General features: G+C 40.6%; 1 protein-coding gene across 1 annotated transcript in view; it reads left to right on the top strand.

Annotated features, from left to right (window-relative positions):
• RAB31 (RAB31, member RAS oncogene family) overlaps positions 1–21164 on the top strand; it is a 38283-nt gene extending 17119 nt beyond the window's left edge. Inside the window, exons 4-7 of the mRNA XM_009889094.1 lie at positions 2714–2785; positions 4674–4780; positions 9593–9702; positions 20793–21164. Coding sequence (XP_009887396.1) covers positions 2714–2785; positions 4674–4780; positions 9593–9702; positions 20793–20890 — 387 coding nt within the window. The 3' untranslated portion in view covers positions 20891–21164. The remainder of the gene's footprint in view (positions 1–2713; positions 2786–4673; positions 4781–9592; positions 9703–20792) is intronic.
• The last annotated feature ends 394 nt before the right edge of the window (positions 21165–21558 follow it).

Here is a 21558-nt window from a genome sequence, read left to right as displayed (position 1 = left end):
TAATGCAATCACCAGGCACAATCAACATGGGTTCACAAAGGAAAAGTCCTGTTTAACTAGTTTGGTATCCTTCTATGATAATGTCACCCACCTAGTGGATGAAGGTGAGGCGGTGAATGTAGTTTTTCTGGATTTTATTAAGGCTTTTGATACTGTCCCTCACAGCATCCTTCTGGACATGTTGTCCAACTGTGGCATGAGCAAGTTTATGGTACACTGGTGAAGAATGAGCTGAAGAGCAGAGCTTAAAGGGTTGTAGTGAATGGGGCTACATCTGGCTGGTGACCAGTCACCAGCAGTGTTCCTCGGGGTTCAATGATCTGGATGCAGGCATTGCTACATCTGGCTGGTAGTTTGCTAATGATACCAAACTGGGAGGTGTTGTTGACTCTCTTGAGGGACAGAAGGCCTTGCAGGGGGTTCTAGGTAGATCGAAGCATTGGGCTATGATTAATGAGATGAAATTTAACATGTCAAAATGCTGGATTCTGCACCTAGGACAAAATAATGCTGAGCACAAGTATAAATTGGGAGAGGAGTGGCTGGAGAGCAGCGCTGCAGAAAGGGATCTGGGGGTGCTGGTCGGCAGCAGGCTCAATATGAGGCAGCAGTGTGCCCTGGCAGCCAGGAGGCCAAACTGCATCCTGGGGAGCATCAGACACAGCATAACCAGCCGGTCAAAAGAGGTGATTATCCCGCTGTATTCAGTGTTGGTGCGGCCTCACCTTGAATAATATGTGCAGTTCTGGGCCCCACAATTTAAGAAGGATGTGAAGGTCCTTGAGTGCATCCAGAGGAGGGCAACAAAGCTGGTGAAAGGGTTGGAAGGCATTTCCCATTAGGAGTGGCTGAGGATTAGGGCTTGTCTAGTTTGAAGAAAAGGAGGCTGAGGGGCGACCCTCCCCTTCCTGAGGAAGGGAGGAAGAGAGGGAAGTGCTGATCTCTTCTGCCTGGGATCCAGTGATAGGACATGTGGGAATGGTTCAAAGCTGTGTCCATCAAGGGAGGTTTAGAATGGACGTTAGGAAGCATTTCTTTACTGAGAGGGTGTTCAAACACTGGAACAGGCTTCCTAGAGAGGTGGTCAATGCCCCAGGCCTGTCAGTGTTTTAGAGTCATTTGGACAATGCCCTTAATAACATGGTTTAGCTTTTGGTCAGCCCTGAATTGCTCAGGCAGCTGGACTAGATGATCGTTGTAGGTCCCTTCCAACTGAAATGGTCTGGTGTGGTCCCATTCCATTCCATTCCATTCCATTCCATTCCATTCCATTCCATTCCACTACAAACTGCTGCCATGATCTGGAAGCCTAAAAATTCCGTAAAGCATTTGTTGCATTAGACAGGCAAGTAATAAAGCCACACACTAAAAGCCCGGAAGGCATGTGTCTACCCAACTCCCTCAGGGTCTTGGCTGATCCCGTTTCTTCAGACCATGCTTCCTCTTTCTTTTCTCATCCTCCTTCCTGCTGTTTTCTCCTATTAATGAGCAATCCCACCTGCCTCGCTCCCCAAAACACTTCAGCACTTGACCATCTGTCACTGCTGCTGTGCATCCTTACTGTTATAAGAGAAAGTGTCGACCTTGAGCGGGAGTGTGTGATCTGTGATAAATAGCTTACAAACTGGGAAATGAACCAATAATACAAATAACTCGCTTTATATGTTGCATGTGAAACAGCCAGAAATGTGGAGGCTGGTAGGTCTAAATGCTAAGTCTGTAAGTACAGTTCTGAGAAGAAGATGCGTGCAGTAAATCTGCAGAGGTTTGCAACATGTGGATCCATGCAGGTTCACTGGGCGGTGAGATTCATACACTGCCCTAATAATGCATTTGATTTACACGTTGACTTCAGTTATCAGCTGCAGCTTTATATGAAGCTTCTGCAGATCATTTTGCAAATAAAAATTTGTAAAATGGCTGCGTGAGTACTATGAGACTACACGTATTTTCCAAGACAGATTATTTTTGGTTTGCTTGAGACTAAGTTTAGTTGAATCAGCGGAAAGGCTTTTTGACTTCCTTTCTCTGTGTAATTATAAGCTGAAATTCTAAATCAGCTGCTTAGTCATGGTAAATTATGAAAATTATGCTGTTCATTGGCAAGCTGTTGTTATAACAAACATAATTATTGCTTGGTTGTTTTTTTTTTTTTTCTCAAAAGACATTTTCCTTGAAACAAAAAGCTGAAGAGTATCTTAAACTTCAAGAACCCACGTTTTTCAAAATATCTGTTATAGTATAGGATAAGTAAATATGTCAGGTGTTCAGAATTTTCTGACAAGTTAATTTTATCCAAGTAATTTGCAGTTTTAGAAAACTTGAACCCAGACTGTTACAACTACATAGCAAAATGTTGCGGTTTGCCGGGGGAGGGGGTCTGTATGCTGTCAGGTTAGGCCTCCAAGCGTAGGTGATCTTCACATCAAAGCTTGTCCTCAGAGTCTATGCCCTGTAATGGAAAAGATGCATTCAACCAGTAAGTGCTGGCTGCATAAATCCAGTGGGATGAAGAACAGCAGGAGATAAGGGGGCTCTGCTTCCTTGGCACTTAAGGAAAATTAGAGATGGGGAACCACTGGAGATCCGTTCTCTATGGGGTGAAAAGAAGTTGGCGGCCCTGCCGCGGCAAGTCTTTGTGACCCGACAAAACGTGTGATAATTCTGATTTATTAATGATATTTTTTGTTGGGGGGGGGTTATGTTTTAACAGTTTCATTCCTTGGCTCCAATGTACTACCGAGGGTCAGCAGCAGCCGTGATAGTTTATGATATCACCAAACAGGTAAGACCACCTGTACGCTTTTCACCTGTGTTAACTCATTTGCTTTGGGCAGAGTTGGAGTTAAAATCCACAGCTGCAAAAGTATTTATATGTTGATCTCTGTTCATGTCAGTGGGGTTTATATGCTTCCGTAGTTGGTGTAGAATTGGATGGAGGTGTCTAACTGCCTTAAACAAATGAATATGAAGTCCTGCTTTTGTGTTGTTTAAACTTCATCTAGACAAAAGGTTGGAGACTGCATTTTCTCAAAGTTTCTTTGGATTTCCTCTGGCTAAGTAGACAGGATGATATCCTGCAATGTGCCCTCTCACCACCTATGTTCTCTGTATGGAACTGAAGTTTTACTATGAAAAGCAGCTGGCTGCTTTATCAGCTGAACAGAAATTCATTTATTTGCATATTACTGATTCGAAAACTAATTATTTTTAACTAAGCATATCATCTCATGTTTGCATTGCGGGACTCGTATCTTAACTTTGAAACCAGTAATGAAATAAGTCTCTGACCTTTGTCTCAACAGTATTCGTTTGGAATGAAAATTGTATTTTCAGATCCTAAACTGCTCTTGCTCGTTTCTCGGGCAGAGGAGGCTCAGAGGTTGTAGCTGAATGCCTCTTCCACTGCTTTGAAAGAAACCCCTGCTGATAAAGCTGAGTTAGAGGCAGCGTTAATGGATGGATGGTCATGACAGTCCACTTGCATTTCATTCCTTTCCTGCCAATTGAATTATTTACTACTAAGTTGAGAGGGCTGGGTTGATTCTCCCTTGCATTAGTGTAATGATCTGTGGCTGATGGTGGCTACTGTTGCACAGCGGTACTGTTCTCCTTTGCTAATTCGCCAAGAATATATGAGGAAGAGTGTATCCTGCTGGATTGATAACTTGTTTTTAATTTAAATGCCTTGCAGTTGATCTTGTAATGCATTGTAAGAATAGAATTTTGTTTTGCCAGCCTTTTTCCAAGTTCATGTGGAACAGCTCACAGAATAGAAAGGGGAAAATAGGAGAGGAAGGTCAATGCGTATTTCACTTTCCGGTGCTTAATATTCAGCATTGACCATTAAAGCAGAATGGGTAATTTTTTTTCCCAAATGACTCATAGTGCTCTCCCTTCAGTGATACTGATACAGCCATCACTGATTTAGACACAATTCTTACGTGCATTTCTGAAGGGGAAAAAATGATTTATAGTGTATTTGGGAGCTCGTTTTGAGTTTCAGTAATAATTTCAACCATGCATTATAATTAGAATGTCTAGGAATAAAAGTTATTTTAATGCTATTTGTTCATTAGTATAAAGAAATAGAAAATTTACTATTAAAAGGTAGGTAGCATCAAAAAGTGTTTGAATTTTGTACTTGGAGGGGAAAAAGCCAAGTGAATTGTCACCTGTCTCTTTGGTTTCGTAACAAGTAAATTGAGATTTACCAGGTACAGATTCAGAAAAGTGGGGATAAGGGGGTCACTGAAATCTCTCTTGGATGTTACCGTAAATATGATAGTGGTTGAGATAGTAATCCACCAGACAGAAGCTGAAATTAGATGAATGAAGCTCATATTTAAAGTGAAGGAGATCAGCTAGTAGTTAAAGTTAAAAGAGCTGTGGTAGTTTCTTCATCGCTGGAAAATTTAAGACACCCATTCAGTGCTGCCTTGAGGGGGGGCAAAGGGGAAAGCGTCCAAGTTCAAGCAAGAATTATTTGAGGAAGCCTTATGACCTTAAGTTTGAAAAGCAGATTGCATAGATAACAGCGACTTTCTTCTGGTCTCGTGACCTATAAAATTATTATTGCATTGATAAAGCTGTGTTCCTCTAACTTCAGAAAAATAAGCAAATACTTCCACGGAGACTAGGCTGTTTGCTTATTTGTTATTTCTCTGACTTAGGATTCATTTCATACTTTGAAGAAATGGGTGAAAGAACTAAAAGAACACGGTCCTGAAAACATTGTAATGGCAATCGCTGGAAACAAATGTGATCTTTCTGATATCAGGTAATACATCCATTTTTGTTGTTGCTTTGGTCGTAGTAACTATATTGTTTCCTACCTTCATGTAACCGATTTGTTTTATTGTTATAATAGTATATAGTTTTTGTCAGCTGTATTGAGTCTTTCCGAACAACAGTGGTCCTGCCAACATACAACTGCAGCAGCAGCACCACAAGTTGAATTATGTACTTTTTTTTTTAACCTCTCTTTTACTGCCTTTCCTGTGTATTTGTACAATCTACACCCTTTAGCTGCTGAATCATTGGGAATGGGGAAGTATTCTCTTTTTCTTTTTTTCTTCCATTCACGTTAAAAGGCACAGAATGTATTAAGTGATGAGAAAACCCAGCAAATTAAAGCTGGGAGGGTGGGCCTGAGGTGGAATAATGTTATTGACAGGAGAAGCTTCGAGAACCTGTACTTTGTGCCTTGCAACAACTGTGACACTGTCCCATAATACTGGATGTAGAAAGTGTATTTTTGTTGGTTTTAGGAGCGTAACCTTGAGTAAAACTTGTGGCACCTGTGTGAAGCCGAGAACCTCCTGGGTAAAAGAGGGAAGGGTTCAGTTCGCTTTCCTGCAGAAGAGCCGAGATAGTGCTATTTGGGATGAGAATGGAGCTAGTATCACGCTTCTACTTGTTAGCTCCAGTTTGGATTCACATTTATCCTTTCTGGAAGTGGATTCTGCTATACAGTAGTGATCCTCTGTGTCAGCCCAGAGCTCTTTCTTATTTCTCGCTTCAACTATGAATACAGACTCAATGGCTGTACTTGATGCTTTCCTCTTAGGACCTCATAGGCCCTCATGGTTGTTCAAATATCCCCCTGTTGTTTTATCATCATTACTTTGGCCCAGGTTCACCAGAGCCCAGAAACACATGTATAACTTAAGCAATGCAATGCTTACAAAACCAAATTATGTTAGGTTTGGTTTGGGTTTTGTTAGGTTTTTTTTTTTTTTTTTACAAGCTCTGATGCTAGAAGACTCCTGGTTTCTAGTGGGCTAAGAATCAGAGACACAGATAGTATATTGGCATTTCCTACTTGATGTTGTCATATGCTTATCAACATGGTGAAGCTGAGACCTATAATACAAAACTAATGTTTTCCAAATGTGAAGTAGAAAAAAAAAAAAAGGGAGGAAAGGATAATTATAAAAAATAAACCCCAAAACCAGTTAGCACAAACTGGAGTTTTCAGTTGACCCAAGAGTCCTCTTAAATTTAAACTTATATGTTCCCACCAATACAGTAGCCTGATTAAATCAAGCGTAGTAAGTTTGGAGATTGTGACAAATGAAACAAATAGCAAATGAATTATGAATTCAGCCCTCCCCCTGCTTTGGGTAGCATTTGCCATGGTAGCAAGCTTTTAGATGCTGTTGCATTGGAGGCAGGTTAACTTGTAGACGTGAAGGAAAACCTGCACTGCGGAAGTGTTGGGACAATACTGGGGTTCCTCACAGAGTGATTGTGATCTTTCTACCACATTCTTCTAAAACACTACCTGTTGTTTACTGATTGCTGGTCATCTGTTTCTTGCTCCTGTTCAACCAGTCCAGCTCTTCCATGCACAAAATGTTCTGGTGTTTGCACGGTGCTCATTGTCCTCAATAAGCTAATGTCTCTTACTCTTCCCCCCCCCCCCAATTATGAACAGTTTTGAGAATTTTTTTATGCTGTTATTCTTTCTGCATCCCCCAGCCTTTTCTTTTTCTAAAGTCATCCTGTGATGACCAGTTAAAGAGATTTTGGTGGACAAATAGAGAGCAGACTGTATCGTACGTGATATGTTTTCACAGTTCTTCCAGCAATCTGATTGTTTATGCAATACATGCAGCTGTATGTATTCTCTGGCTGCTTTATGTATTCAGATTGACTTCAGCAAAAATGATTTTAGGTGAAATGTGCCACCAATTTATCAGATTGTTTCCAATGAGTAGAAAACACGTATGCCTTTGGGCACAGAGAGTTTAAAAATAAGATGATGTGAGCACACAGGAGCAAGCTGCTGTTTGTATGCAATTTTGGCATCTCTCCTTAGATTTGTAGAACTTCTGGCAGATGCTTTGCTGGGTATTAGAGAGACAGCCGCTTTTAAGACCAACATGAATAGAAGCAAAAGGGGACAAACTGACCAGGTCCAAGTTGATTTAATTCTACCATTTCTACCAATTTTACCATCTCTGCAATTGTAGAAGATAATATAAGGAGGAATGAAGGGAAGCAATAAGAACTGATTATTTTCCACTGGGGAAAGACTGGCACTATTTCTTGCAATCATTGACTATGTTACCCACCTCATTTAGCATCTAAAATTTGGGTTTGAGCTGCCAAGATGGATTTGGGACACTCGGGGGTCATGCTGCTTTTCTCAGTATTGTTAATAGGCTATCCGCAGTTTTTGGCACTCCATTGAAGTAAATTTCTTCTCCACTTTGAAGGAATTTCTATATGAGCAATTTTGTTTAGTATAAATCCTCGTCTTTGTTCTAGTACTGTTGAGCGTTTGGCATACTTTTAAGTAATAGTAGTAGACTTTTCCTTCTGATATGTGTCCTGTCCTTCTGACAGGTCGTTGAAAAGTAGTTTCAAAGACAGGAGCTGAGACTTCAATATTAAAATGTTTTAAGTGTCCAAAATATTTTGTGAGCATTATAGAAGTTAGTATTCGTAACAGCCATTAAGAAGTGTTTACTTCATTAAAAATATGGTGCACCTTCTTAACAAATTGTGTTTGCTGGAAATTGCTGTTTCCTTGATGAAGAGAATTCAGCAGAATTTCATGCTCAGATCTTCCTTCTGCATCCAGAATATTTATTTATTCAGTGATTATTCAGAAAATCTCAAGGGATATTGAATCAATAGAATGATTTGGAAAGGATAAAATTAAATTATTGACATCTTTCAGAATAGGTATTCCTCTAACTTTCCCAGTAGTTCTGGAATAACACTTTCTTGGCACTCCACTGATGGTTCTTGCCTTCTTCCCTCTTCGCCCCATCTTGCGTGTATTCACACGTTTCGTCTTAGAGTTCAGACTTATGGGTTTTTCCTTTTTGGCAAGGTAGCATCTTAGCAACATTGATATCCAAATTATGATAACTCCTCTTGATGTATACAGCCTTCTCAGTGTCGACAGCACTGGATAGCATGATGCTTATTGCCCACATGCTGTGGATGTTTATAGGCTTTCTTTAGAAATGTTATCAGAGAAGGCTAAGAACTTTTGTGATGCTTCCTTGGAATATTGTCACTTGCTGCTGTTTTACCTTTTCCTTGATTCCTGAAGTTTGCTTTCTTACCTAAATTACAGCAAATTGAAAGTCTTCATTACATAAACCTACGCTCTCAAATTTCTTCCTTTACTGTTGTTTGAATATTTTGCTACATAGTTAAGTTCCTTTTTTCTTATCTACAGGGCCATCCACAGATGGTGGTACCTTTCATAATAAAGGCCAGCCAAGGTGCCATTTCAGAAACAGTAAGGGGAATGGTGCCTTCCCTGTGTCTTCCGCAGTAAAAAGACATGTAATACAAAGAAGCAAGTAATGGAAGCAAGCTCTGAATCCAGATGCTGAAATTGCAGGCTAATTTTGTGAAAATTATTTGTAATAAACCAGGCGATTATTCTGCCTCTCATGTTTCCCATGAGCGGCAGATCTGATTTCTTTAAAATGTACACTTCCATAAACTAATCGTGAAATTGCATTGCTGTGCTCCCACCTAGGTACCTTCTGTTAAAGTCCAAGGCATTCATACTAGGAGGCAATTAGACTGGGAGACTCTGGATTGGTACGTCAGAGCTGGGGGGTGAAGGAGTTGGTGCAAATTCTGCATGTGCAACAGACCGCCCTAAAGCCACACAAAACACGCCAGTTGATGTAGTGAACAACGGGAAGAGAAATCGTGCTGGCAGCTTGGTGTTTCAACATGCAGTCCCCTGATCTGGTGCACCTTGGGTGCCTGTTAGCGTGTTCAGTCTCTGATTCTGAGCTGTTGCTCAAAAATCAGGAATAGCGGTGGTCACGGATGGCAACAGACACGGGCAGATTCAGCTCTGCCACCTGGCTCAGGCAGATACAAGGTCAGCATGAGGCTTGCTGTGTGTCTGAAGCAGAAATCTTTTGCATGTTGTAAATGGCATTTACAAGCTTTTGGCATATGAAATAACGGCTACAAAATGAGGATGTTCTACCACTGATTTTAAGTTGGTGTCAGTTTGGTAACATGGCATAGAATGGTGGTCTTCTCCCAGTGAATCTGGCACTCCCAAATTGATCTTGCCAATGTGCTCGGAGTCAGCGGCTTTCATATTTCTCTCGGAATCTCTCTTGTTTTCTTGTCGCTTGCAAACACGTAGACATAGGATGCTCTTATCGTTTTCTTCCACAACAGTTGTACCCTATCTTGTTTGAACACTTGGTGTGGACAGTGCTGATTGCTGCCTGGATCAGCAGAGTTGTATGTCTTTTCTCTACTGTTTGAATGCTTTTCTTATCGGGGGTCAAGTTTAAAAAACAAACAAACAAATGGGGTTGTCATTTAAATTATCTTCCTTTTTTCAAGGCATGGATTCAGCAGCAAGTCCAAGAAATCTGCAGATCGATCATTGGTGAAACTTTGATATTTTGAATATGATGATCTAAATGGCGTAAGAAGAAAGATAGTACTACTTTTGCAGGGAGGAAGAGCATACTAATGCTTTTCCGGTTAGGCTATGTTTGAGGTCCTTTATTTCTCAAAAAAAAAATTTTTTTTTGTAAATTTGATTTCTTTTATTTGTAATTAATTTTAATTTTTTTTTTTGTAGAGAGGTTCCTATGAAGGATGCCAAAGAATATGCAGAATCTATAGGTGCAATTGTTGTTGAAACCAGTGCAAAGAATGCTGTTAACATTGAAGAACTCTTCCAAGGAATAAGTGAGTAAATGATCCCTTTTATTTATTTACTTATTTATTTAATTGTGATTGTTTGGAGGTCTTCTGAAAATAGCTGTTTCAGGTCTAGAAACTTCTTTCCCAAGGACATCAAGAAGTCTACCGGGCCAGTAGTATGACTGCTGTTTATGCAGATGTAAACTAAGAATTACTTTGAATACACCAGAGCAAAACGTAGTATATAGTAGATACAGGGTAAGCCTGTTCCTTCTAAATCTGTATATAAATCCTGACCTGGTTCACATCTTCTGTTTTAGACCAAGCCTGCTGTAGAGGCAATACTGTTGATCTTACCATGTTGATAAAAACTTAAATGTTGAGAAATGTGCCTGGAGGGCTATGATAAGTAAAAAATAGTCATTGCAGTGGAATCCGTTTAAAAAAAAATATTTTCTCTCCAGGTCTTTTAAACAAGATGAGACTGACATTCTTCATGAGGAGAAGAAAAAAAAAAAAAGTCTTGTTCAGTCTGCCTTTTAGGGGTTCCAGTTTTGGTCTCTGGCTGCAAGTAGGAAGGACCTTGTGGGCTGGAAGAGACCACAGGAGACCTTCAGTGCAACTTCCCACTGAAAGCAGAATTGATAGTGAATTCAGACAAGGTTGCTCGGGCCATTGTCTGGCTGAGCCCGAGAGCAGAGGTTTCACAACCTCTCTGGGTAGCCGAGTTCAGTGTTTAAATAGTCCTCACAACGGCATCCCCCCACAGCATATCAAGCCAGAACCTCTCCTGATTCAATTCACGGCCACCATCACTCATTGTCCTGGGTGCACCACAGTAAGGAACCTGGCTCGGTCATCTCAGCAGCCTTCCCCATAGGTACTGAGAGGTGCCTTTGTGGTCCCCCAAAGCCATGTTGTCTCCAGGCTGAACAGGCCCCATCTCCCCAGCCCCTTCTCACAAGGCAAGTGCTCCAGCCGCCTGACTGTCTTGGTGGCCCTCCTCTGAACTTGTGCCAGTTTGTCAACATTTTCCTGTTATCGTGGGGCCCAAAACTGAATGCATTGCACATCCTGTGTTAGATGGTATCTAGAAGGGGATAACAACTTCACCTGATCTACTGACTTAGCTCTTGTTGGTATGACTTAGGATGCTGTTGGTCGTCTTTGCTGCCAGGGCGCGCTGCTGGCTCGTGCTCAGCTTGCTGCCCTCAGGTCCTTTTTGGCAGAATTGCTTCCTGGGCAGCCAGTCATGTAGCCAGGGGCTCTTCCTTCCCACAGCCAGGGCTTGGCACTTGTCCTCTCTGAACCACATAAGGCCTGTTGGCCCATTCATCCCTCCAGCCTAAAGCCCTCTGAACAGCAGCCCTGCCCTTGAGGGTATTGAATGCACCTCTGCGTTGGGTATCATCTGAGAGTTGAACTAGGTGCATATTTTTTCCTCCTTCGTGCCACTGATGACAGGTAATAAGCAAGGTACTGCACTTGTAACTGGCCTACAGGTAGAAACATACTATTAACCACTGGCCTTTAAGTCTGATGATCCAGCCAATTTTTCACACAGCTATCTAGACTGTAACATCCCAACTTGAATATACCAGGATGCTGTAGGAGAAACTATTGAAAGCTGTGCTAAAGTCAAGGTAGACAACATCCAATGCTTTCCCTCAGTCACAGATCCAGTCAAATTATCATTGAGGGCAACCAAGTTGGTTGGACACTGTTTACCCTTGGTAAGTCCATGCTGATTGGTCCCAGTCATCTTCTTCACCTTCATGTGCTCAGAAGCAGCTTCTGAAAGGATTTGTTCTGTGGTTTTCCCAGGAAGCAGAGTGAGATGAACCAGTCTGTACATCCATGGCTTGTTATTGCCTGTTTTGAAGACAAATATAACATTCACCTTTCTTCAGCCATAGGGGCCCTCCCTCATTCTCCACAACCTTTCAAAAGCGATAGGGATGATAAAAAACAGCCTTGCAGTGACATTGGCTTGCTCCCTCTGCATCTTCAGGCTTGTATGGGTTGAGATTTCTTAAGAGCTCCATAACTTGGTCCTTTTCCACTACTGGTGGTTCATCCTTTCCCTGAATCCTGTTTTGGGGTGCAGAGGCCTAGCAGACAGTATGTCCAGAAACTCAACTTGTTTCCCTAAAGATTTTATTTCATTTTATTTGTTCATAAGCAGCTCATATTATCTACCACACTTTGCCTGAGATGGGGCCTGTTCAAGTGTTTGCTTTGCTTGCGTGGGTTGCATTTGAAATGGTTAATGAGAACCGATATTCCTAGAATACGCTACCTTTCCTTTACCTCCTTTAAAAAAGGAGTGTGTAACATGGCTGTCTGGAGGAACCGGTTCTTATTTGTGATAGTTCACTTGATTGTCTGCATCTGATGGTTGTGAATGTTCTCGCGGAGGAACTCATCCTTGCCACGTAATTAGATAATTAGTTTCCGTCTTTGATAGGCAGTGCTGCAGCTGGCAGCGTACACTGTCCCTAATAATGGATATAATAGACGAGGAAAATCAGCTAAATTAAGTTTAGTATGAACTAGATACCCAGGCAAGTGCACTTAATTCCACAGGCAATTATTTCTATATATAGAAATATTTGGTCTCGGTGGATGTACTCGTGACCTTATCAAGTACTGAGCGGAGAGAAAGGAGAGAGTTGGTAGTGTGTGTTTATAGAAATATAGTAAAAACCAAGTGAAAAATGCTTAATTAGCAGGAGAGTTAATTAGTCTGATTGTGACTGGGCAGAGGGTATGGATAACTTTCTGACGTTTCATACCATTTCAGTCTGTGCAATTTCCAAAAACGTCTGTCTATGCCCAAGTGGCATGGCAGCATTTCTGCCTTTTCACTGTACAAAGTCCTTCTGTGGCCGTGTCTCCTACCCTGTTGACTAATTTGTTTGTGTGGGGCCCTAGAAGTAATGCTGCAGCTTTAGTTTTGCTTTCACGCTGCCCAAGAGTTCGTGCCTTTGGCTTTGTGCTGCTGTAGAAGGGCATGGTGCAGCTCCCCAGCCTCTGAACAGGGAGACGGCAACTTCTGTTTATCTTGGATCTTGAAGGTAGACTGTATATACACCTATTTTACAGCCTGGATTTGGAAGTATATATTCCGATGTGTGTGGAGAATTTCTCCATTAAAACCTTCTTGAAATCGATACCCCAAACAGAAAGGGTAGACTGCATTTTAATTTAGCTAAAAAAATTACCTCCTGCGTGCTTATGCTTTTCATTTCCCTGGGGTATTTTAACGTAACCATTTTTTATTCCTAAGATGCCTAACAACTGTCTCTCTTCCAGGGAAAATGTTGTGAACGGAGTGAAATAGTATAATGGGAAAAAATTACTCAACATAATGATATAAAGAAGGCAGAAAATAAAAGGGGAACTGGGATGTTTTGCTGGCAACCAGATAAATCTTGGAAACATTATAGAGATTATAGACACATCACTTCATTTCTAAGGTTATTATATTACACTATTTTAAAAAGATTTTTTTTTAAATGTTTCTCTCAGGATTTGAGGATTTGACTGCTTTGAGGGGTGTCTTAATAACACAGTCTCAAGACAAATCCATTGTCCTTAATTCTTCTCAGGAAAATACAAGATGTGAACGACTAGAATCAGTAACGGTTTCTGGTTGGTGTTTTTTTTTGTTTTGTTTTGTGTTTTTTTTTTTTTAAAAAGATGGGGCAAATCTGGCAGGAGAGGGATTCTGCAGTCAGTGTACTCAGGCGAATAAGGCTGAGCACAAGAGTCAGCAAAGTTGGTGTTCTCTGTGCTGGAGAGTTTTCACTGAGCTGCCTAATGGGATGCCGCTCCTGGCTGTCTGTTGTACCCCTGTGATTTCAGATGGCAAGCCACTACACTTACCCTGGTTACATTTAGCAGCGCCTGACTGAAGGCTTGCTGTGATTGTAAAACATCAGGTGGCTGTTTTATTTCTCTGTAAACAAGAAAAGAATATTTTTCGTACAATTGTATATTTCCCACTTGGGCTAAATTTTTCCCAATGTCTGTCTTGAAAGGTTTTTGACATAAGAAGGGCTTAAGATTATAATGGTTTTTCATGTGTTTCCAGTAGGGTTTTTTTTCTAATAGCTGAGCGTCTCTAGGATCAAATGTTATTAATTTTTTATTCTCAGCCTTAGAAGAAACATAGGCACAACATCTCCTTGTTGCTGGCTTATACTTCAGCAGCAGCAAAAATGCCAGGAATGTATTCTACAATAGCGGTATAACACAGTATAAAGTGGTACCTGTGCAGGAGGTCGTACCAGTTCAGTATTGCCCCTTCTTGGTTGCGGGGCTTTAGTCTGCTGACCACTGCTCGTGCCTGGGAAGGCAGCTTACCCATTAAAACTGGCTGGCTTTCAATGACTAAACAAGCTGCCCCAAGTGTACTGGCATTTAGTAGCAATCACGCCCTTGCAGTTTTCAGGCACCCGTTCATTTAACAACTCCAGTAAGCCGTAGTTACCTTATCCAAATGTGGTACACGCCCAGATGTTTCTCTTCGGCGTGTGTATTGCCTGTTTCCTTAGCGTGAAGGTGCCCCAGATATGAAAGAGATTACGTAAAAGCCGTCCTCCGTAAATGACAGAGCTGAGACTGTACCTCCCAGGTTAATACCAGTCTGCATCAGTAGGTCCAAAGGTAAACAGGTGGTGGGGCCAAGTAAGCCGCTGGAGAATACCTACCCATGTGAAATGTGAAAGAAACTTGTGCTTAAACAAACAAACAAAAATAATTATGGGCGTGCATTATTTTTTTTTTTTGGAAGTACAGCGAATGTTGGAGATTGGTGTGCTACCAAAGGGGACAAGATTGAAGCATTTCAGCCTTTTCTGTTGAGGGTGAGAGGGAAGTTATCAGAATTGCTCTACGGAAAGTGTGTAAAGAGATGTTAGCATGCTTCGTCTTACTCACGGTAGTACTAAGACAAGGAGAGACAGGCTGATGTTTAAAAATTCAGATAAGGATGTTCTTCCTAGACGAAGCTTCCTAATTAGAGCAGAGAGTTTCTGTCTCAGTATACAACCTTTCATGTGGTAAATGCTCAGTTATAAATGTATGAAGTTATTGATTTTCTGATGCCTTGCCAGCAGCTCATATATTGAATATTTAATGTAACCCCAAATAATTTCCTAGAAATACTGGGAGATTAAAAAAAACCCAAACCCAACCTCTAGAGTTTACAGTTTAACCAGTTGTGTGCTGGACAAACTAGAGAGGAATGTGTGAAATGTCTCTCTCAGGCAGGGGGAGGGATTTTTTCCAGAAATTCAATGTTTGCTCTGACTCAGATGGACTTGGATGGGTGGAGTTGCAGATGAACAATTTTTCTGCTTTGTGCCAGATGAGTTTGGTGTTTTTCATCCTGTTATCTGCTGATGTGTGGATATCTGTGAACTGCTGTGAAGAGGTCTATGAAAGACATTTTAAGAAAAGCAAGTACGTTTATGTTGCAAAGCAATTCACACATGCCATTTTTAAGGTAGCCCAGGCTCATACCTGAATTTTTGTAAAGGGTGTTAACCTACTGTGAAAGGGTGGGAAAACATTGCCCTAACTTAGAAGTATGTAAGATTATATTCTTTAGAGTTATGCTCCCTGTATTTCTAGGATTTATTCTTCTCTTGCTTTCAAATTTTAATTAATGAAGCAAAACTTACCGGCCTCTGGACTACTCTTAAAGTTAAACTTGTGACATCCTGGATTTCTCTCCAACCATAGCAGAGCTCTTCAACAAAAACTAGTGAATTATGGCAGGACCTCAAATCAAAGTTGGATCTCATAGTAATTAAAGTCATTAGGAATTCTGTTGTTTACTTTGATGCATGTAAGATTTAAATGTTGGGGGAGGGTTCTGCAGATTTTAATTAAATGAGCAAAATGTAATTGTATTGCTTTTGCTTAAAAAAACCAAAACAAACCAGCTTTATTTTCTTCCATGGAGATGCTGTTAGATATGCTATTAGGAATATTAAAATAATTGCCACTTAACTATGTTTGGTTATGCAATATCCTTTCCTGCAAATATGTGCTACCTTGCATGAAAACTTACAACATGAAGTAAACAGCAGTCATCCCTGTCCGTTGGGGAAATCCTGTGTCACTGCAACTATGGGGCAGTAAAAGAAACTAGAGACTGACTGACTAGTGGGCCAAGCTTTATGACCCATGTGAGACACATGGGGAGCTTTTAACATACCAGTGAAGCTGATTTAAATGGATGAAAGGATTTGGGGAGATAAGAAGCGTGACTGTCTTACAGTCCTACAGGTGCAGAAAGAGTCTTGTATGCAGATGCAAAAACTGTTGGCTAAGATGTACCTGTTTCTTTCTGCCATGCCTTCACAGATGGCTGTGCTTTATCAATGCGATTTATAGAGAGCAGTGTTTTGCAGAGGCTCACCTTGCTGTGATACAGCTAGCAATTTCAAGAGGAGGTTCTGGCCATTGTATAGCTGTTGTACTGCTACTTGAGTAAGTCTGCCTTTTCTCAGGTGAGCCGTGGATTTCACATCCTGCACTAACAAAAATCTCCCCTTCCTCCAGCCCCCTAAAAAAAAAAAAAAAAAAAAAAAAATTCAAGTTGTACATGATTTCCAGGAAGAGAACAGATAGGAGAAATGTGGAGAAAGCCACTGTGCAGCACTGTGGTTTCTTGCCTGTTACCCTAAGCAGAATTGTTTTAGTTGTGTTGGATAGTAGGACTGTACTTCTTTTGGGCTTGGACTTCTTCATCTCGATGTGCCAGCTCAGGACGATCACATCACATCCGTTTCCACACTAAACAAGTATCTGTTCAATGCACTGTTGTGTTTGTCCCTGTGTCAGCATGGTAACCAGTTGTGTGGTTTTTTTTTTTTTTCCTTATGCTCAGCTCTAAAGCCGTGTCCAGCCTTTCAGGCAGTCTTGTACAGGGCAACGATGAAACTATTTTCATGTTAAAAAAACAAACAAACAAACAAACAAAAAAAAGGATACAACACCAAGCCTGATTATTTTTTTTTCTGAGCTAATGGATGCCACAGCTTATAACTGGAGCATCGCATTCAAAAAGGAACAAAGAGAGCAGATTTTATTACTGTGATGATGCATCGTGCTTCCAGCTGCAGCAGAGCAATCCCCATCTGCCTGCCTTCAAGATCTGCTTGCAGAGCTGTTGCCCAGTCGCTGTTGTCTCTCTTCCTTCCCTGCTCCAGTTTTCATTTTTTTTCCACTCCCATTTTGTTTACCTCTTGTCCCACCCTCCCGTTTCCCAATCTTTTTGCCTCTGGCACTCTCAGAACCACAACTCTGAGTGCTGATTAATCTCTTTACGTTAACAAGTCTCAGATTCAATAGCAGGAGTTGCAACTCTACCAGGCATTGGAGAAGACTCTGATCTTCATCCTGGACTGCCTCAGCCCAACTCAAACATGCCAGAAAGGATGAGATGCAATTGATTTACTGCTTCCCACCTGATAACCTGGATGGTTCACCTCAGAAACATGACAATTTCTGTAACCCTACATTTCAGCGGTTTCTTGTGACACTTATTTTACACACCATGGTGTGTTTACTAGAATGTGATCATGGAGGACACCAAGACCTCCGCACGAATGTGTAGAGGTGCATGTTTACAAACAGTTTTGTTGTACAAAATCTATGAAACATGGTCTAAATGTTAGTGAAATGAAACCAAAACATATAATCACATATTGAATTAATACAAGTGCAAAATCAAATTTTTAAATTGCAGTCAGCGGACCTCACTCCCTAGAAATATCAGCAATGGGAACCATATGGAGCTTTTATGCTGTCTCAGTAATACTATATCCCTAAGTTCCTCATTTCACCAGTTCAGCTGCAGAGTTCTTAGATAAATGTACACGCGTCTGTTTTTCTCTGTGTGATTGACTGTTTCGTCTGGAATCCTAAGGTGTGCTATTGGTGGTCTTTGGCAAGTTTGGGCATTTGTGTCCTGCTCTGCAGAATGGAGAAGGGACTCTTATTTGTGGTCTAGTTTGTTGGCTTTAAGTTAAGCAACAGAAGATTTCAGTCCCTTATGGACCTTTTGAGCTGCCTCTATCTTAACAGATCAGTCACCCGTTTGAAGAGGAATCAGCAGGAGAGGTGCTGGGCTGGATGTCAAGGCACTACTGCTCCTTTCTGACATCAACTGCATGAAAGAAATATCATAAAGTAGCAATGCTGTTAGTTATCTAATACAAGGGTATTTTTTTAGTGCTCTGGAACAGAGACTGTGAGATAAACTGAATTAATTTTAGAAAGTATATAATAATTTTAAAAGTGTATGACCTCTGTTGATCCTGACTCCGTGGCAGCTAGATTGAGTGGGCGTCAGCAATATTGGTGCCATATTTATCAAGAGATGAATGGTGAGATGCGATGATCACGGTGCTTTTAGGCAGCAATAGTGATTGAGCTGGTTTAGAAGCAGGAAGCGTAGATGCAGGCTCAGCATTTCACTGCTCATCCTTAGTGTTCTACTGCTGCTTAAACCTTTCTCTGTTACAGCATCTTCTGTGAGACTAGCTGTCAAGGAGGCCCAGGGAAAGACAATCGCTCAAACAGATTTCTGACTGATTATTTTTATCCACTTCCCCCTACCCTTGGTGAAAGATCACTGTATCATTTGCTGTGGAGCTGGTTCTCAGGTGTTAGACTGAGTTTCATGCTCCAAGAGTTTACTCTTGTCAAATGCACATCAGATGGTAAAAGCTGCTTGGGCAGGGATAAGTCTTGTTACAAAAACTAAAATGATTTAACTTGATAATTTAATGTATCTGTTAATAAGAGAAATAATAATTGAGAGAAAACTCACCTACTTAAAAAAACCAACTCAAACTTGAAAACCTTTTGGACTGTTCAAAGCTTTATTTCCTTGTATTGAATTCAAGGCGGGGGGAGGGGGGTGTATCCAAACAGCAGAAAACATGGCTAGTTAATGACAAATAGTACTGCAGTTCAAAGGCCAGAATAACTAACCAGCACATACTATGTCTAGAGATTCTTTTCTCTTTATTATTTGTAGTTGTTATCTGTGTGGTGTTCATAGTTTTCAGAAATGAAATAGATCAAGGTGATTCTTAATGACATATATCGTGTCCTGGTCTGAACGCAACAAAGTGCTTGCTGACCTTGAAGCCTGCAATGGCTTTCCTCCAAAGATAAGCTTGCCTGCTTCTGTGCATATACATCAAAACTACTGTAGAAAAGATCTGAAACTCTTAAGAACTATGAAATGTTGAATGAAAAACAAATAGAGGTAACATAGTTGTTTAATGTGGTCTTCTAAAATGAAAGTTAAGCTACTTTGCATGTTAAAGTTCTCCTCTTTCAAACTTGCTGTTAGAAGAACCAAATGTTTAGAGAGTATTTGCTTAATAGTGTGTTATGGAAACCATGTCTGTAGATTCCAACTTTATTACCTACATTGTGCTCTTGAGTGGGATTGGCAAGAGTTTTATTTTAGCTGGGACTGAGTTGAAAGCACTTTGGAAATAGTGGGTACCTAAGTTCTCTCCAGGTTTCTAGAATGAGTGTTACCTTCTTGGAAAGCTGCTCACAGATACTACGTTCTTCGTATTCTCTAGAGTTTTAAGAATTAGTGGATTCTCTTGATCTCCAAAGAAAGCCAACAGAACTAAAGCCTTTAACAACTGTGTTTAAAACCACCCATTCTGCTTTTCATTTTACTGTGGCAGGGCACTTACAAACGTGAAGTCCAAACATAAAGTAAGCAGGCTGTGAAGCTGATATTTTCATGACCTAAATAGAGCGCGGCATTGTAATGTCAGTGCTTATGCATGCTTCAGCCCTCAAGATACCCTTTTCTCACTGTGTTAGACCAAATACAGTATCTTTAGTTTAGTCATGTGAGGAATTTTTCCCCGCTCATTCTGTTGTGCAAACACCCAAGATTATCTGCTTCAGAAGTCACACTTTTGTTGTATAACATACCTGTTCAGAACTGACTGAATAAGAGAGGTGAAATTTTGATGGGCTTGACCAAAGGTATTTTAGGGACAAGTTTTACAGGTGAAATTTTGCTGTGTGATTTCATCGGGATTAGATTTTACCTGAATGCTTTTAGCTCGCCCTCCCACAACCACCCCCCAAGTAATTTGTAGGACTCAGGCTTCAACATAGGTAGATAATTCATAGAACATTTGTTCTTTGTGAACACAAGTTAATGAGAAAGTACGTTGCCATGACTGTAAGCTCTCTAAGATACTGATGGAGAGGTCACTCAGTGGGTTTAGTGGATAAAACAGGCCCACACCAGAGACAGAGGATAGATTGGACCTGGGAGTATCTTGTTTTTCCATTTATAATTCTAATTATTAAGCACATTGTATGTTGTCCATGAGTAGGAAGCCAGTTAGACAAAAGATGCAGCAGTACTAAAAGGGCACATGGGGGCGGGAGTTGGAGCAGTGCCTTCTGCCCCTGGGAGAGATCTCTAGCTCGCCAGTGATGGCTGTAATTCTTCCAAACACTTAAAATAATCACCCCATAAGATGATTAAAAAGTCAGGAGAGTTTTTTTTGGGGGGAGGGGTGGTGTGTTAAGTAATCAAAGCTGTTGACTAGAATGACATGGGTAGCCCTCAAAGGAGGGAGGGTTTCAATGAAAAAAACAGATTTTTTTTTTTATTTTTTTTAAGTATAGGCAGCATGTGTTTAGTTACAGTGCTTTGGAAAACTCTAGTGTACAAGGACTAAATGCCATGCAGATCTAGGATAGGCAAGATCTTGTTAAACTAGTACTACTCACATTTAAGTGGAATTAGGAGAAAGCTGAGATTTTTCTCTTAGTTGTAAGGTGGTCAGTGAGAGAACTATTTTTTTAAATATGTGGATAACAATTTCAGTGTACTTCATGCATTCTCAATAGCCATATATTCATATACTTTTTAAAATGTGAAAATCTTCTTTCATAGGCAGGATGCAAGGAAAAAGAATCAAGGTACACAGGAGACGGTTGTTTTCTGGTGAAGTTTCACAGATGTAATTCTTACGCAAGCTAAATCGACCTAACTGTTATCTGCATGTGTTGTTACTACCTCAGGAAAATCGAATTCACTGTCTCATCCTGTGTTGCAGGTCGGCAAATTCCACCCTTAGATCCTCATGAAAATGGTAACAATGGAGCAATCAAACTTGGAAAGCAGACTTCACAGACGGGTAGGCGGTGCTGCTGACCCAACTTGATCTTTTTAGATTTACTTGAAAAACAGCACCATTTGCTTTTTTCACTGAGAAAGGACTTCATGATGTCACTGACATGCCTCCTTATCCTGAAAGCAGTAATTTCAATACTTCCCATGAGCAATAATGCAAGGACCAGAAGCAGAAAGCTTTACTTCAAAGGGATTTTGCAAAACCTGGTTGGAAAATCCTCTCTAATATCCTGTCAAAATTACAATGTCAAAGCACTCCAATTCTCTGTTTAAGCCAATGACTGGGTTTGGTTTTCAGTTGTTTTTTGGTTGTTTTTTGTTTTGTTTTGTTTAATAAAAAGATCCTTTTATATATAAATTTTAGATCTGCTGCAAAAACTTCTTACATTGCAAAGTGGACTTGACGCGTTTTTAGAGTTTTCTCTGTAATAATAGGTTGGAAGAAACCCATAAAACCTGAACTTTGGCTTACGGTTTCTTTGCCATTTTTATAGCTGGACTCTGCTTCGGTGTTTTTCTAGATCTGTGGCTTCATCTCATAATTTCAGTAAACATCAGCAAGAAATGGACTGAATTTGCTAACTAGAGAAAAAATGGATCCAAACGATGAATGAGTGCAATTTTTACAGGCTAGAAGTCAAAATCTGTGTCAGGAGGTGCTGTGTATGTGAAAGAAGGAGTGATCATGA

The sequence above is a fragment of the Charadrius vociferus genome, unplaced genomic scaffold (assembly GCF_000708025.1).
Source record: "Charadrius vociferus isolate BGI_N301 unplaced genomic scaffold, ASM70802v2 scaffold65, whole genome shotgun sequence".
NCBI lineage: Eukaryota > Metazoa > Chordata > Aves > Charadriiformes > Charadriidae > Charadrius > Charadrius vociferus.
The sequence above is the reverse complement of the archived record's forward strand: the minus strand, read 5'-3'. Positions and strand labels throughout refer to the sequence as shown.